The 18,728-nt window shown below is 38.0% G+C and overlaps 1 protein-coding gene across 1 annotated transcript; it reads right to left on the bottom strand.

Annotated features, from left to right (window-relative positions):
- Window positions 1-396: 396 nt before the first annotated feature.
- Window positions 397-17,163, bottom strand: LOC143008945 (uncharacterized). The gene is made up of 16 exons (XM_076160922.1): window positions 16,977-17,163; window positions 11,460-11,542; window positions 11,192-11,272; window positions 10,395-10,451; window positions 10,107-10,304; window positions 8,125-8,241; window positions 7,116-7,161; window positions 6,196-6,286; window positions 5,961-6,102; window positions 5,780-5,884; window positions 5,407-5,500; window positions 4,909-4,942; window positions 4,428-4,505; window positions 4,185-4,287; window positions 3,991-4,112; window positions 397-3,890 (listed from the first exon to the last, which is right to left on the bottom strand). Exons 1-16 carry the CDS (start codon window positions 17,032-17,034, stop codon window positions 3,755-3,757), a joined length of 1,545 nt encoding a protein of 514 aa, XP_076017037.1. The 5' UTR covers window positions 17,035-17,163; the 3' UTR covers window positions 397-3,754.
- Window positions 17,164-18,728: the final 1,565 nt, after the last annotated feature.

Raw genomic sequence — 18,728 nt, forward strand, 5'->3', positions numbered from 1 at the left:
GCCAAGATACCTTTAAACTAAATTAAATCTTTTGTGAAATCTTGAAACCAGGTAAAAATTACAAGATGGAATGGTACATCACACTATATTAGCAAGTCTTGAGAGAAAAACCAAATGCACTATGCAACCCCAATTAACAGCACCAAACACTGTAAGAATGAACAAGTTTGTGGAATCATATGTACAATCCCTTTTACAGGTTTTGGCCACAAGACCGAAAACAATACAACTGAAGAGGAAGTGCGTCAGTCTTTTCACTAAATACTTACAACAGCAAATAGTTCTTAAACTGCTTGAGTAAGCATCTAAGGCCAGATATAATCAGGGGAGGAGCTTTTAGACCAGTGTATTTCAACACCCCCCCCCAACACAAGTTTTGGTGGTGTGACAAAATGGTGTGAAAAATGTGCCTTGGCTCAAAAAAGGTTGAAAAACACAAAACACTGTTGTAGATGATAAACTTTCTTAACTGACCATAAAGCTTTTACTTTCTGGCCTTTTAGAAAGTGGATGAGATTCTGAGGTACATTGTCAAAAAAACTAAATCAGCTATAAATAGGAAAATAAATACTCTTGCTATGCATAGTACAATTGACTGTAGTGTGGACATTAACCTGGTGTCTAAGCCTTTATTCTTGTTTAGTGAGAGACATTCTATGTGATATTAGGCTTTACAAATACAAATGACTTGACTTGACTCAGTAAAATCTTAGCGGTCTTTCACCTCCTTGCCTGCTTAATAATGTGTCTGTGATTTCAATGCCGACCACTGCTCCTCAGTTTGGTATCGCATGTAATCTGTTGAGACTGGTATCGCATGTAGGCCACATTGACCACAAGATCAATGTGAACAGCCTAACAAAAATCATGATATAAGCAATAAAACATATTGAAGCACCAAGGCTTGCCCTCTGAACATAAGCCTTTGACTCTGAGTGAGTGAAAAATAATTCAACATTATCATCATCCACGAGTCAAAGAGGCATGATTTAACACCGTAATGGGCCGCAAACTGAGATCCAAACACAATACAGACAGCATCCAGATAACAACAAAGCATATTGAAGCAAGGCCAGACATCAGATGTCATTATCCAGATTATCCAGATAAAGGATAATGAGATTGTAATTTAATAAAGAAAAAGGGGCCACGGACATTGGAGTTTAATGCACTGTGATCAAAATTATGGGATTAAGGAATGCTGATGAAAAATCATTAGATGAAGCTTCTTTGGTTCACTGGAATACTGAAATGGAGGCCATAGGGTCAACACTGGTTTAAAACATTTTTGATTTGTGCAACACACATAACCAGAAGTATTTGAGCAAGACTGAGCATATGGGCAAGACTGAGCACAAATTTTAAGAGGTCGAAAGTATTGACAGTATAGTGTATCAGTGACAGACTCGAGTCTACTTGCAGTCATGTCGGTCAGCTCACAGGGCATAGATGACAGGGACAGCAGAATAACAAGAGAGCATCTCACACAGGTGAAAGGGGTGAGTTTGTATAAAATAACACACTTATTTTAAAAACTGCTGCTCACGTTCCAATAAAAACCAAAGCGCACTGAAGCTACAATAACTTATAAGTGATTATTCTTTCAACACGCTGCACAAATTTGCTTACACTTTCCTTACGAACATGAGACAGGAAATTGAGCGCTACAAACCACAGAAAAATGTTTCACCTTGCTGAGTGGGGAATATGATTCCATCATCTCTAATTTTGTTCCAACTCTGCATTTATGGTTACAAGAGACAGTTTTCCAACTCAACCTGTTTTTTTTACAATCAAAAGCATCAAATAAGCACTGTAATCATTGCCACAGCACATCAGGTACAGACTGCAACAGGCAGTTTTAGCTTTCATTTTAGCTTCAATTCAACGGTAGCCACTCCGTAAACAAAGTGAAATATAAACAAGAGCAAGGGTCCAAACAAAATGCATAGTGTGCAGCCTACTCAACAATGTATGATGATTTTACTGTAAACCGGTACGTAAAGGGGGGAGGTGAGGTGTCTAAAACATATGACATGCTGGCACGGCTTTGGTCTGGGGACAATCTGAAGCAAGACTGGAGAAACACACACCCAGTCTAAAGCTACGTTCACATTCCAAGATGAAGTGTCCCGAATATGTTGTGTTTCTGAGCCATGTGGACAAATGAACGTTTTTTACAGATCTGATTCATATCTGGTATGTGGCCACCAGACGGTGAAATCAGAATCAGAATTTTTTTAAACATCTTTTTTCTCTTTGCAGATACTTCATCCATTCTCATCATCCAATCATACATCATCTCAAGTGTCAGCATTGGGACAGCTATAACAGTGACAGGGTTTGAGAGACCGAGAGATTGTATATCTATTTGATGTAAAAATAAAATTGACAAGCCTCCGTTCACACAAAGTTGGGAAAATATTGCATAGTACCAATTTTCAATAAATTGCGTGAGAAATGTCTGCGCAGGGTTCCATTTTCCTTATTTGACCATTGCCCAAATTTAATCTGTAGATTACAAGGTAATCTACATGAATTCATGAACAAATTACATAGTTTGCAATGCAAGAGCATGTAGATTATGTTTTTTTTTAGTAAGTGCATATGCTTGACCCCTGTAGACCTGTGTTCACAACGATGTCAGATATAGGTAATAAATACGTGAATGTGAACTGTCAAGACAAAAAGATTGTATCAGAAAAATGGAAGATCAAGGCATGGAATGTAAGGTTATCTTAAGTGACCTGTATTTGGCACCCATGTGAACACAGTTTTGCCCTATTTAGATGGGAAATTTGCAATCTCCTCATCTCTGTGACACCCCTCACTGTTGTCGCTGTCCAACATGCAAGCTTTTAGGATACTGAACGATGAAGACAGTGATATTTGCCTGATCAGGGAAGTAAGATAGAAAAATCAAAACAGGCTATGACAAACTATGTAGAATGAATTAAATTTGATATTGATAAAAACACAACTGTGAAGGAATTCATAGGCACATGAGCCAGAAAAACACCTGTTTCAAATGCAAAAACAGGAGGGATAGGTTACAGTGTGCCGTGATGAGCAGAGGATTAAAGTTCTGATTCCAACCAAAAGACTTCACCTAGTTATTTAACAGTTGAGTAGTCATATCAAAGGCAAATCAGACCCGTACTCCTATACTATACAAACCATATTACTGCTTTAAGGGAAATAAAAAACAAGCAAATTACATCATTTGTCCTGATTGAAATATATGTCGTGTACAGGTTTCACAGACACCTGCTCTGACCAGATGGCCAATCAATTTTATCAATTTTCAGAGCAGACAGATGGTGTTCACCAAAAAAGGGTACCTGTTGAAGATTTCGAAAACTTTAATTTAACTATAAAATGAGGATATAATAGAGCAAATTGCCAAAAGGGGAAGTGTTGGTGACAAAAACAGCACATGAAATAGTTTAAAAATACAATACATATCACAAAAATGAGTCAAACGTTGCATCTTTTCAATATTCTACAACATTAAAGTTGTGCTCGTGCTCAATATCATGTGGTATTGTTTTTTGGTTGTAAGGAAAGTTTTCATACTCCCAGTTAATAATAGCAAGTTTGTATAAACCTGCGTCAGAGCCTCTGTGCTGGCTCTGGTCCTAAGTGTCCCTTGTCCATTTTGCCAGAAGAAGTATCTTTAGCTCAGAGAACCTGGTGCCAGTAGTCCCGGTTCTCCGAATTCCTGTGCGGTGCTAAGACAGAGCCTAAACCCAGATCAAGGCTGCCAGGGCTTCCTGTCTTTGCATTTCTGATCAGGAATGTGTTTGTAGCGACACTTGTCCCCAAAATGGCAGCCAGTGGTTCTCCAGAAATAACATTCGTCGCCATTCACTGGGCCACGTCGTCTAGGTCTACAGAAAGGGACATAAAAAACATGGTAACACAGTAAAACACCCCATTGTCTGAGGTGTTCCAAAAATGTTCCTATTGTGAGATTTCTGTGCTTCTTACCCAGCAGCTGCTCCTGCCTGCTGCATGACAGGGACACAGATTTTAAGTGGAATGGGAAGAACTCTCTGAGTGCGCCGGTCAGGGTAACGTACCACTAAACGTGTGTTCTCAATACAATAACCCTGTGAAGAGACGTAAACATGAAACTGCTCCTCTATAAAGCATGGGAGAGAGTTTGAACAGAAAGTACTTACATTTAGTTTCTCCATTGCACGAGCAGCCATGTTTGCATCCTTGAAGTTGACAAAGGCACAAAATCTCTCATGCAGCACACGGATACTCTCTATCTCACCACACCTACAACTCAAAGGCAACACCATTTAAATGATGTCTGTGGCTAACATAGTTTAATTGAGATGTGTACTCAAATGTTAAAAGGTCTATATTGTGCAGATTGTATGAATGTGGTGTTTAATGTCACTCATCTGTGGTCATACATTTTAAAAAGGTCCCATAGGTGCTTCTCTGTCAGTTCAGTTGTCACATTTCCAACCCACAGAGATGGGCATGGGCTTCTAAAAAAGAGAGTATGAGTTTAGATAAGAGTATGATGTATTTAGATGGAGTGTCATTAATTTAGATAGTGATAGTGATTTATTTGATACACTGTGATTGAAGGTTAGAAAGAAAGCTAGAGATAAAGCTAGATTGAAAGTGATCTTGATAGAGTGACCTAGATAGATAGATACAGTTATACAGACATAGAAATAATACAGAAAGATTGTATAAACCAGTGCTCCCAAAGAGGGGGGCACACCCCCTAGGGGCGCAGGGCTATTTCAGGGAGGGTGAAGGCAAATAAATGAGGGGATACTTATTCGAATCGCAGCAGCAGAATGAGCGTACGAAAATATTCTTATCTACAAAAGGGGGGCCCTGCAGAAAAAGTTTGGAAACCACTGAAACAAAGTTACCTACCCTGGTTGCACACCTGGTGGATCTTGGCTTGCAGCTGCAGACAGAAAAACATGTCAATTTGGCCTCTTTTACACAGCTGATGATGGGACTTGCATGTACATGCCACACCAACAGGTCCTCATTTACAGCAAGTCAGCAATTCCCATTTAAACAACTTCATGAATGACAGTGGATGGAAGAGGCGGGGTGACGTTTACAACTTGTGGTCGGGTTTGTGCCATGAATTTGTTCAAATACTACTTGGTAAGGACCGATAATCCAGAATTTAAAATTCACTTTACAATGTACATATGACCACTGGCAAGAAAATAATTAATGCTGAAAGTATAGATCAACCCACTCAGTTACTGGCATTTGTTTAGAGAAGAAGGATACAATGAATCTTAAATCTTACTCATAAGTAACATTTATGTGCTGTTCTGAACTATGAGGATTTATAGGCCAATTTCAGCATTTGTAGTAGTAATTGTGTCATGCTTGTTCACTTTCTGTTCTTACCCTTGGAAAAATCAGAACAAGATGCCAGAGCGGCCTGTACAGTTGAGAACCTGTCCAGCAGTAGGACACTTTGTAATTCTTCAAAACCAAGCTCCTGAGGAAAGGCGGAGACACAAAAAACAAACAAGGCATGGAAATTAATCAAAGGCCACTGATCTATCAAGATAATTAATGAATTTTAATTGATCAACTTTATTGTTTTTTGTAAATATTTGATGTTAATGTAATGTCTGGCACACATTATTTAAAATAAAAGTTTGTATATATGAAAGCTTTGGAAATAGAGGAATGTTCAAAAAACATTCCACAGGTAATTATGGAAAAAATGTGAAGCTGAGTCCCTTTTTGTTTATTACTTTAAAAGTGTATTTACCATTAACTGCAGGACTTTGCAGTTTAAGAGATCGTTGACAGCCTCCTCACAGTCTTTATCCAGTTTCAACACCTGCTCCATGGCCTTCTCAGCCTCACTGTACCGCTGCACACAGTGAGATGTTTGTTTTCGGGGGGTTTTTCAAATAAAATGTTTAATGAAAAAATTGACCTTTCCATACCTTCATCCCCATGAGAGCACTGCCTTTACGAAAGTGTCCTTTGGGCCAATCAGGGGCCAGTTGGATGGAACGCTCAGCATCTACCAGGGCCTGAGGGTACTGCTCCAAGCAACTGTAGCAGTAAGATCGATTCCCAAAGAACCTACACCAGTTCACCGAGGAATGCATTGACACACTTACACACTCTGCATACACGTCCTGTGTAATACACACATCATGACCACATCTGATGTACCTGTAATCCTTTGGATCATATTTGATGGCTTCTGTAAACATGCTGACTGCTTGGGCGTATTGGCCCTCTTGCACCAGCTTTATCCCTCTTTCTGGAAGACAAACACTGCTGGTAAATACATATATATATATACACACGTATATACACGTGTATTCACTGCAAGAACATTCCAACACTTTTTTAATTCCTCGTGAAAACAGTACCACGCTCTCTGTCATCTCACTAATATCAGAACAGACTGGATGCATGTGAAGCACAGATGAGATGGGAACTACAGGGAACTCCCTGAATTACAGGGAATGTGAAGATATATTGTGACAGTGATATGTGGAAAGACAGAAAATTAGAAATATGAAAGGTTAAGTATTAGTTAAATAGTAAAATAAGTAATAACATCTTTTTGTTTTTTATGAGATTAATATGATGTGAATTTATTGGTGTGAGCTTGACACTGAAAATGTATACTGAAAAAAACAAGCTCATGTTGCTGAATTGAAGTGCATTTTGATACAAAATGTGAGTGTTGAGTGTTGGATATCAACAGTTTGTAAACGTTAACACAAAAGACGCTTATTCAGCTGGTTTGGGTGGAGATCAGCCATGTGGATATATGTTACGAATAATATAAAACATGAATAGCTCTTGGACACTTTTATTTTGTCAAAGTAGCTCTCCGAGGCAAAAAGGTTAGAGACCCCTGGTTTAGAGTGTGTATTGAATGCCAAATTAGTAAACAATTAATCCTGGGTTCCCGTACGAGAACAAAGAATAGAAAATTAAAAATCTTATCATAAACATAGAATTGACGCTTTATCTGAATCAGGATTAACCAATTGGAATCTAAATAAGAAAATAACGTTTAAAAAAAACATAAAGTAGTTAATTATGTGCTCTTTCACACATCTGTGTGTATATCTTACCTGTCAGTGAAGCACTTTTCTTTGTCACAGTGTCAGATCCATTTGTCTGTAAGAAAATAGTTTTTATCAGCTCATATTCATAGCAAGTGAAACTTGATCAACCAGCTTGATTAACCAGCAGTTTTTCCTCCCTCCTACATGTTCCTGCATTTCAGTTCACAATCTCTCTTCCTACCACCACAAAAAGCTAATTTTGCTGATTATGATGCACCACATGATCATGAGGGAATCTTCTCTGATCCACTCAGGTATAAAATACTGTATATTGGCACACAGACCTGAGAAGATTTCATAGGACCTGATAAGACCTCACAAAGGGTGAAGGAAGAAGGTTTTTTTGATGTGCACATACATATGTACATCGTTCTTATTCATTGTATTGTCTATTTTTACAGGGACGGCAGGTAATTCTAAGTTATTGGACCAGGGATGGCTTATAGACAAAAGAAAACCACAAAATTAATAAAATACTCCATAAAAACAGTATTATCAATAAAGCCCAGTGTAAAATAATTAGCAAGACTGAAAAATTAACACAAAGCAATCATTGACGGCCACACATTGAGTGAGTTGAGTAAAGGTCCTCCTAGGGACATACATTAGAAATTAGCACAAGCTATAAATGCTATGATGCATTGCATCAGATAGTTGTTGTGCAATTCTCTTTATTTAACACATCTGTCCAAATCAGTGATATAAATTGAAATTAATCATCGTCAGACAGAAATTGTTCTGACAAATTTCCACAATTATTATTATAAATATAATAATATATTATTATTATTATTATTATTATTATTATTACAAATTATTCCACAATCCTATTAAAAATGCAATTAAGCAATACTAACTCTTCTGCACCTGTTACACAGGCCTAATGGTCTGAAGTACAGCATTCCACTTATCAGACTTTGAACCTGACACAGCAAGGTGCACTTCTCCCACAACAGTCTACAGTGAGCTCCTGCTCTACCTACTAATCTCATAACATCCATCAGTATCCATTCACCTCTCTTCTGGCCTCATTCTCCTTGTTTTCTTTGGACTTGTGGCTCAATCCTTTGGGTTTAATATGACTAGCAGCATTGGCAAAGAAGGCACTGCTTACGTCCCACTCTGGCTCCTCCTGGGGGATACAGAAACAGATGTTGGTGGCTTTCACCGATATGCCTTCAGGTTTGCAGACTGTGATTTCAAAGGAATGCTTTACCAGATCATTCAGATTCACCTCAAAGCTTCTAGGGAATTCTTCTGTGAAATTCTTTGCTTAACTATTATGCCCCCTACAGTGACAAATACGATGGTGTGAGTTTATTTCATGTCAGACAATGCTGGATGGGTATCATTTTTCTTCCATCATCTGCCAGACTATACAATACCAAGTTTAAGTTTAGACTTAAACTTTAAGGTTTTGATTCTTAATTTAGTTATGTTCAAATCCCAGGACTTAAAGGTGGGATACTATCTTTCAGTCTGGATGATTAATCATCAATTATTTTGGTAATTTTTAACGTTCTGTTCATTTCAACCAAAAACATATTTGTTTGGAGCCTCAGATCTGTGATTTCAGTTAGCCTGACTAATTTATGTAGCTGTAAAAGTTTTGTAACTGTCTCATTCATGAAAAAATATCTCAAAGCCTATTGACATCCAGTACTCATGGTTAGTTTTCCAACTCCAACCCACAAATAGACAGTATACATGCTCTATTTCCAATCCTATAATTCAAGCAATTAAAATGCTAATTCGAAAGGTGCTGCTGAAATGTCTTCCTTTGACATTTGTAGAAAATGTTTACCACTGAACTCTACTTTTGATTGACAATATTTTGACATTTAACACCATATGTTTAAAAAATGCACCACATTAGCCCTACTTAGATGGACAAACTTGAAAACGCATCTATTTTAAAATTCATTGAGGTCTTCCACCCACAGTAAATCTTAAAGTACTAATCTTTCAACATTAGTTGAACTAACTGAAATTTAAAAAATACAGAGCAGATAAATCTCACGACATGGGCTTAAATATGAATACACTGAGGTCACACAGCCCGGTGATTCATACTTTGATGGTCAGACTCCATCTAAACTCAAAGAGCTCATAGTACCATATTACCCCCCTAGAACACTGCACACCCAAATGCAGGCTTACTTGTGGTTCCTACTATCTCCAAAAGTAGAACGGGAGGAAGAGCCTTCAGTTATCAGGCTTCCCTCTTGTGGAACCACCTCCCAGATTCGGTCTGGGCGCCAACACCCTCTCTACGTTTAAGAATAGACTTAAAACTTTCCTTTTTGATAAAGCTTACAGTTGGGGCCAGCCAGGCTTGCCTTGGACCAGCCCCTAGTAATGCTGCTTTAGGCCTAGACTGCTGGGGGACTTCCCATGATGCACTGAGCTCCTCCTCCCCTCTGTCTCTCTGTCTGTCTGCTGACACTCTCTCGCTGCAAGAAGGCAGGCTTACTTGTGGTTCCTAGTATCTCCAAACGTAGAACGGGAGGCAGAGTCTCTCTCTCTTTCTCTCAATGGTGATGGCGGATGAGTGTGTTGGGCTAAGGTGCTCTTTACCCTCTATTTTATTTAATCACTTGTTGGTGATTCAAAATTGTGTTGGTATTGCAACAAGCGCAATGGTTTTACCAGCCACACAAAGAGCATAATTTTTGACCAGGAGTGGATATACCATTGTCTGTCTGTACCTATCATGTCAGCTTTCAAACTGTGAAAACGCTAATGTGGACAAAGACGTTTTCTCAGTACTCAGTCAGTACATAAGTAACTCAGTGCCACCTGCCTCCAACCCCTCCACCCCCACAGGCAGACTGCAAGGCCAGGAGAAACATTCTATGGGTAACACAGCACACAATCTAGGTCCAGTTCTGGACTGACAACCAAAGATTTCATCATGATTCTCTCACTTCTATATGTAACAGCCTAAGTTGAAACAGTCCTCCATACTTTTCAAGTATAAACAGATCATTCAACTACCTCCTCAGTGGATCTGGTGTGGTTCCTCTCATGTGAGTGGATTCCTGAAGGAGCCACGACTGCAGTGGAGGTGCATTTGAGTGGTGCAATTGATTTTGCTTCCTTTATCTCCTCTTTTTTCTCATCTTCACCGACTTCTGCTTCTGACTCGCTCTCATCCAATTCAGATTCTCCACCACCATCCTCATCTTCATCACCCTGTAAAAAGCCATATACCGTACCATACAGTGAAAGATGAAGATGCGGTTACTATTACAGTATGCTCCCAAAAAGCAATATATCCTTTACCTGTTCAGCACTTTCACCCCGCTGAACTTGCTCCTGCTTCTTACGTGTCCTACGACGCTGCAACGTAATTCATAAAATAAAACAAAAGACTTAACCTTGAGGTAAATGCCGATGTTGCCTGATTAACTGTGCAGTTTGTCAAAGTGATGTCAGTGATGTCCAACACATCTGTACACAAACATGATAGTATTTGAATGAGTTTGCAGCTTCATGCATTTTTAGTAAGACATTTTTCCTCAATTCAATTGCACAAGATGAATCTTTATGAATCACTGTCCTTATTAGTCCTAATTTCTACTGCTCATCCTACGAATTTCAGCCAATTTTCAATAAATGTGGTTGTCATGTGTTGGCATATTGGACTTATTATGTACAATGTACATTTTGAGACGAACTCAGGATTGGTTCTTGTATATTGGCCCAACAATCATGGCATCAAGAACAACACTACCAGACCTCAGGTGTCGGCCAAATGTACATCAGACTAAAAAGCAGGTAGCATTTTGTTGTATTGTTTTTATTTTTAATTTAGGTAATTGAGTTTCAGTGGTGATATGGTTTATATGGATATAGTAAATTATGCACTGGACATGGCCAACTCTACCTGAGGAACTTTCATTTGACAACCCTGTCCAAGGCTGTCAAGATGCCTTTTGTGTTTGGCATTTGAGGTTTGAAAGTGTTTTTCCTGATGCATTTTGGGCTGAAAAATAATAGATTTTTGTCTGATGTCTCACAAGGTAGGATGTCCTAAAATGTACACGCTCCAGTGTAAATTAGCCACCTTCCTCACTCACCTTCCTCTTGGCCTTGCGTCGCTCTGCCCTCCGCCTGACCCTCTCCTCCCCACTCAGATCATCCTCTCCATTTAATGCACCCTAAACAAATACAAAACACACACAACACACACAACACACACAACACACACACACACACACACACACACACACACACACACACACACACACACACACACACACACACACACACACACACACAAGCTGTACGTTGTACATGACACTCTTACAGAATGGACTATGCCCAGTCAGTCTGACATTTATTTACCTGTGACAGAGTGGCTTCATCACTTAGGTCAGGGGGTACAGCTGCACAGTCCGTCTGTTCTTCCTGCTGCTGAATGGCAGGGGCTGTTGGGGAAATACACAAAACATATTAGCCCTCTAGGATCTGATGATTATCTTCAACTGTCCATGAGAAGTTTTTTGGTCCACCCGAAAGAAGTTCATACTGCCTTGTGTGCCCCTGTCAGACATACAATTCATCTGAATAAAGACTTTAAAGAATGCATAAAACATGCCAGGTCCATTGGAAAGCCACATTCTGGTTTGGAACAAACTATTGGTTTTAACTGTGTTTGATGTATAGAATTTTAAATTTACAATTGTGGTTAAGGCATCTCCACAACCTTAACCATGTATACTGAAAAGACCATGGGTTTTTACAATGGTTCGGTCAAAACTGATACCCAGACCAATCGAAGGACGTACACTATTGATTCTGCAAAACATATAGTAGTCTAGCAGCCTGATGACGTACTGGTATAGAACATTGTTGCAGTTACAAAGTTACATTGAAATCAGTGATGATCTGTGATGCAGTATTACCAGCAAGAAAAAATACATATACATACATATATCCATAAGAAAAATCCATCGAAGTTCAAATATTTGCACCATGATCAGTTGTTTGCAATGTTAAAAAAGGGACAATAACATTGCACAGCAATACAGCTGAGGAAACATTAGGGGAATGAGATGCTTGTCGCCTCAACCAATCAGACAAATGCCCACATGAAACCAGCAAGTTTGGGGCGCTTCATTTATTTTAGTTTTATGTAATCCTTTTCAAAAAGGCTGAAGCACCACTGCTGGAAAGCATTTCCCTTTCACACTTTAAGTGTTGCTGATGCATGACAAATTATACCTGGTGCAATATTCACTCAGTAGTTATAGGCTTTTCTCTCCACAATGCGAGCTGTGAGCTGCAGCACCCAGCACTGAGGAGCCTGTGTGTAATCCTGTTGCTTATCAGGTAGCTTGGATTTTTACTTATTGCACACAGCAGATGTACAGATATTACCTAGCTGTAGTGTGATTGCTGTGACCTCTTAACATAACAACATTTCCCTGTAACAAGAGGTTAGTGACAATAAAATTTGAAATATTAAAAATGTGCATATCATATTAAAACATATCTGGACATTGATTGTGGAATTTGTAAGAGGGTGAAGCTGACAATCAAAGGAAGTATTGATTGTATCAATAAGTCACACTTCTACATTTACAAATTAAATTCAAATCAGTGACCTTTGATAACACATAAACCAAATCTTAAGACAATGGGCCATATTCATTAAATTCGACAGTAAATGTGTTGCACCACACTAAATATCTGCTGCATTTATATCTGCTCACTGCCCACAAGTCACAGTCGTTCTGATTAGCTCACCAGAATCCCATTACTGTTATTCTATCTGTGGCCACTAGTTGTGTTATTGGTTACTTGTTATTAAGAGTTTACTCAGCTAAGAAAACAATCTTGTTTTTACAGTGGCAGTATGCTTTTAATGAATCACTCAAGGGTCATGCAAGTGAGTGAAATGACACATGGTTGCAATCACAACATCAGAAGGCCAGGTGATCCACATACAGTGTTGACTGACTCAAGAGTTGAGAGATACTGATGATGATGAAGGTGCAATACTCTGCATGTATTGTGAAGTTTACACTTTTTTTTACACACACAATCATTTATAAATACCATTGTCTTGTGAACACATAACTATATACTGCTTTTGGTACTCACAGTAATAAAAAGATTGAAATTAGACAATATACTCAAGCATTCAATAAAACAAATGGTAAGGTTCAAGACACCCTGCCAGATGCAGGAAAGCAATCCCATAACACAACTGAGCCTCCATCTTTCACTGTAGAGATGGAGTTATTTTCATTTGAAGTTTAATTTTTTTCTCCTGTGAACATGGAGCTGATGTGACAATAAGCTCTCATGATGTTTCAAAATAAGTCCGATTGACATTCACCCTGCAGCACTGTGGTTTTCAACATGCATTTTAGCAAACTCCAGTTGGACTTTTTTATGTTTCTCTTTCAAAGTGGAGTTATCTTTGGATCTTCTCCCACCATTCCAATCTGGGGTCAACTTTCCTCTTACGACCATGTCCGGGTAGCTTACTAAGGTCCTGTTAACCTTAAATGTCCCAATAATATTAACCATGGTCACAGAATCATCAAGCTGGAGGTGGTCTTTGCCTTGACTGTCCCTGGCAATTATTTTCTTCCCTATCTTCTCTGACAACTTTTTATTATTATAGTATTTTCTTTATCTAGTCCATGTTCATTGTGATGCACACAATGATACCAAACAGCACAGGGAGTCTGCTTGAAATATCACTACAATCTAATATTCATTATTTCTTCTAAGGGGTATCAATAATTTTGTCCATTTTCATTTGTTTTATTATTTAACAAAATGTTACTTAGTCATAGTTAGTTCAATTTAAATATGGAATAACAAATGCTGGAGTCTGATAAGCCTAGTTTACGTTCTATTTAAAGAAGTTTTTGTTTTTGTAATTGAAATGGAACCAAACCTTTTTGACACATCTTTAGGTGCCAGAAATGTAATTGATGTGTACACTCATGCACTGGTAACTGTATGAGACTGTGTTCAACGGTTGGAGATTCAGAACTTCTTTTCAGATTTTTAGTACATTTAAGATGCGTAACCAATATGTCAATTAGTGTGTGGAATAGAGTTGACTAGAATGAGGAACTCTAATAGCTGCTTGCACTGTCTTTGTCCTGTTGGAAAAGTCAATGCAACTTTATGTATATAGCGCCAGATTTCAACAGAGGTTATCGCAATGCACTTTAAACATTGGGCTTGAAAATAAATAGGAAGGAGAGGCAATCAAATCAGCAGTTTTTTGTCACATGCTCAAATTTACTTTTCAAGATTCCATCCATATAAATATAGTGCATAAAAACTCTCTTTTGTCTTTTCCATTTCTTAGATTTGCCCATGGCTGTAATGCTTCCAAATATCATATGACTGATTGCATTGTAAGTGGTCAGAGTTCAACCATGTGGTATTTGGGCCAATTATTAAGAGCAAGAAAAAACAAGGTAAGTATTCTATATGCATTGTCACCAAGAATAACTTTTGTCTTTTCTTGAAATGTTTTTGGCCATTGCTTCAAATATGACTACGTTTTCATTAACAGATGAAGGGCAAGTAGGTAGAGCTTGAATTTTGGAGAGGATAGGGGTAAATGATCCTGATCTCTGAAAAAAGCCACATGGAAAAATAATCATTGTTTCTGAAAGTTCTAAAAGCCAACAAAAGTGTGCAGGTAGAATATGTCAAGATGGCTCTGGTAAGTGGCGGCTCATGACCATTCTGTCCCCCTTACTGGCATGGAGTCACATTATGATGTAATAATGTTCTCCGGTTCTTCTGGAGTATTATTGCACAGGGGATGCGATGAAGTGCAGCATTGCAGAGAATCTCACTTTTTGGACTGGCACCCATGTTGACAGGTTTTAGCATTCATACATATACATACATCCTGTTTATACTGCATGCTGGAGCGACAACGCAGAAATATTATTGATCAGAGTACTCCGTTAAAACATTCTTGATGTGGCCTACATAGACATTTTGAAGGACATATACTATCTGTGTAGCTGCTGTATGCTACAAAACACAGTCCAAGCAACTTGACAAGCAACACGATGCACAAGAGTACACACAGGCTTCTCGTGCTCAGTGATTGAATTCACAACTCGCACTATGGTAAGTAACGCCAACAGCCACTGGGTAAACAATATTGCATGATAATTAAAACAGTATGTGCAGTATGTCCACGCCTAAAGCAGAAGTCTTGTTTACCGTTTGTCCCCACCCACCAAGCATTATAGATTAGGACGCGGGACGTGTTTCTGTGGTAGACAATCGAAAATAGATTTTGTAACTGTCCATGTTTAAGGAATTTCTGATATGCTGCCAAATTAACGTTACACCATACGTTGTTATTCGGCCGTTTTATATTTTCTGTTGACTTTAACAGTCACATATAAGTGAGCTAAATGCCGAACTGTGTTCCTACTCAGGACACACAGAGACCCAGGGCCTAAGAGAGACGAGAGAAAGGAAGAGGGCGAGAGATTGTTTTGTGTACATTCGACTCAAATGTGAATACACAACTGCTCTTACAGTTTTATCCCAATTAGTCAAATCTGGCTCCTTGTTAAATCGTTATTATAATGGAATGCTCTCCTAACAAATGAATAAATAAATAATTAAAACTACATGATCCAGGATCTATAAAATATAATATATATATAAATATTTATATATATATTTATATATATAATATATAAAGTCAACAAAAGACTCTCTGTTGGTCTGTGTCAGAGTTTGGAGGAGATAACCTAAAGTAGTGAAGAGCTGAAAGTGAGCTCTTTTCACAAATACAAGTGTATCACCATGGACTGAAACTTAAACCAAAAACACAGCAAAGCATCTCTCCTCAAATGAACTATCTGTACTATATCTATTGTTAAATATAGGAAAGGACATACAATACCATAACGTTGGTGCCTGTTGTACAAAACTGAGCCACAATACTACAAAACAATGGCAATTGTAAAATGTTGATAGGATGTCGCTGAAAATGTTTTGTATTCGCCACTATATGTAGTAACAATAATTAGCTGTGATCCAAAATGCATTACAATCTTTGCAATGTAAGCATTTTTTGACATTTGACGTTTTATTGTGCTCTGTCATAAGTGTATGTTTCAGTCACAATCAGTTTCAATTCAAGAATTGTTTTTCTCAAGAATCGAGATTTGTAACTTCACAGATTTCTTTACAATGTTTTCCCATACACAAGTTCATACTGCTCAAACATGATAACACTAAATAGTTACGCCTTGTCACTTTATGTTCAAGGGGTGATTATAATTTCCGAAAACATCACTTTCTCTGCTAAATGCTAACTAAAAAGTCTGGTGTTTTGATTATCTGTAGAACTATTTAGTCATCAAGCATGGGCTCTCCAAGGAGCACCTTTTAAGAAGCAGTTATCTAAATTAATCATTGGTCTTAACTTGTGTGTTGTCCTTTCTATCATATGACAACATGTTAAACTGAACTTAACTTCCCGAATTATTCTCCTTCGATCTTGGACAAAAGACATCTACAAAATCAAGTTGTTTTTTAATGCTCGAATCATGAATTGTTACATCGAGCAGCATTTGTGATGGTCTCGTAAACATTCTTTGGGACTGTGGGTACAGTGTGTTGGTGGTGCAAAGCAGGGTGTAACTCCCAAGGAGGAACTTTCATTGTTTGACCTAAAATACTATTTGAATTTTACCACTGACACAAACGCGAAACACCGTCGTAAACAATGTATTATTCTCCGGGTGTTCATGCTTAAACACAACCTGAATGTAACATAGCTTTCATTATCACTTGCGGAATCGATGGAAGTTTGAGTTTGTAAAGTTTAGTAAAGGGGTCGTTTCTCACCGCTGCCGAGTCCCAGCAGCCAGCATATGTCTCTGGTGAATTTCATGAGCGCAACCATCCAGCATTGTCGTCTAAACTTCACGGAATCTTTAAAAAAGTGTTTGGACTGAACACGTTTATAACATCGGGCCGATCAATATCGAATCTGCGGGAATCTTTGGTGGTAAGTTCACTTCCTGAGCGTCAAACGGCCGACGCTGGTTCCACCCTGATCTCCGTCTTAAAGGCACAGAACATTCACTTCTCCTAATCATCATGGCCACGGTCCTGCAAGTTCTGCCAGACTAAAGGCTGGTTTAATAAATGCTAATTGTTTTGGTTTTGTTACGGGTACTCTTCGTTTTTTACCGTCTCTGTTTGTCTCCCTTCAGTTTTCCTACATGTGTATTATCTGAGCATTACCTAATACTTATTAATGATTATCAGTACCTACTATACTAATTGCTATCATTATTTTCCTGTTTTTGACTGTACTGAAGGTGTGAAATTGCTTATTTTTATTGAATGTGCTGTTCCTCCAAAATCACAATGATAGTACTATTTGTTATGTATACTTCTTTACAGATTGATTAATCGCTGAATTCCTACTGCGTTAAAGCCGCATCAGTTGCATCAGTGTTTCTTTGTCTGGCTTGTGAAATGGGAAGTGAAAACATAAAGCTACATTGAGGAATCTAGATATTGTAATTAATCCTCAGCAGTAACTTGTTGATTTTCCCTATCTCTAATGTAAACCCATCAGTGTGTTTAATAGCTGTGTGATTGCATCATATTTATGCAATAGTCTGTGTGTTGAGAACATGAAGTTCTAAAGATTTATCTTCTAAATAATCCATATGAAATTATATTTAAAGGCCTGTTCAAACTGCACAACAGTTAGAAAAATATAAAATAAAACAATCAAATTACAGCAGTACTGTTCACACCAAGGCCATAGAGTACACACTGCTCTGAATTGAACAACGCACAGCCACTATGACAGTGCTCACACTCAGAACTCCTTGGTATCCAAATGCACATGCATTTTCCATTTTACACATACGTAAACCTTACATGTATGCAAGCTTGCCAATGACATTACACACTTTAACAGATGTTCTTGATTAATAAATTCTTCATGTGTGAGACCATGTCTACTAAATAAGTCATTTATAAAAAATGTATATAGACTATATACAGTATATATCAATTATGTCACATTGAAGATGCAACACATTTATTTTTTTCATACACTATTACCATATACAATGGAAAGATGGAAAATAAATCATTTTTTAGATGGCCATTGAAAGATTTTTTACAGAGTTTGAAAGAGTTAGTAGAGTATTCCACAATATCAGTGCAGATAGAAATAACTGCTTCCCCAATTGTTTTATGAGGCACGACAAGACTAGGTAACGATGTGCCACTACATTTAGTTAAAAAAGTAGTTTTAGTCGGGTGATTCCCAAGAATTAGTCTGTACCTTCTAATGTGCAGTCAAAATGTTTGTTGCAATGTGTCTTTTAACAAAAATATTGCAATAAATGATAAGGTGGCACTCACAAAGTGACATCATCCAAGAAAGCTACGATAGTGATGTCATCCAAACTCGCCAGCAATGATGTCACCTAACAAAACTAGTAATGATTCCATCTGACAACAATTATGTCATCTAAAAAAAAAACCAGTAATGATATACTCTAACAACAATGTGCAAATTGCTTTTACAATTACGAACAACTGAACAATGTTTCTGGCACGTTTGGAGGC

The sequence above is a fragment of the Genypterus blacodes genome, unplaced genomic scaffold (assembly GCF_046128005.1).
Source record: "Genypterus blacodes isolate CSIRO-AG114 ecotype Tasmania unplaced genomic scaffold, CSIRO-AGI_Gbla_v1 ptg000108l_1, whole genome shotgun sequence".
NCBI lineage: Eukaryota > Metazoa > Chordata > Actinopteri > Ophidiiformes > Ophidiidae > Genypterus > Genypterus blacodes.

What these genes read in the sequence shown, in the direction of transcription:
- LOC143008945 (XM_076160922.1), bottom strand. Translation starts at nt 17,034, where the DNA reads ATGGTTGCGCTCATGAAATTCACCAGAGACATATGCTGGCTGCTGGGA. An exon ending in TTGTTCTGATTTTTCCAAGG is followed by an intron (nt 4,943 to 5,406) that starts GTAAGAACAGAA and finishes TTCTGTCTGCAG; the next exon opens with CTGCAAGCCAAGATCCACCA. An exon ending in CTATGGGACCTTTTTAAAAT is followed by an intron (nt 4,288 to 4,427) that starts GTATGACCACAG and finishes TTTGAGTTGTAG; the next exon opens with GTGTGGTGAGATAGAGAGTA.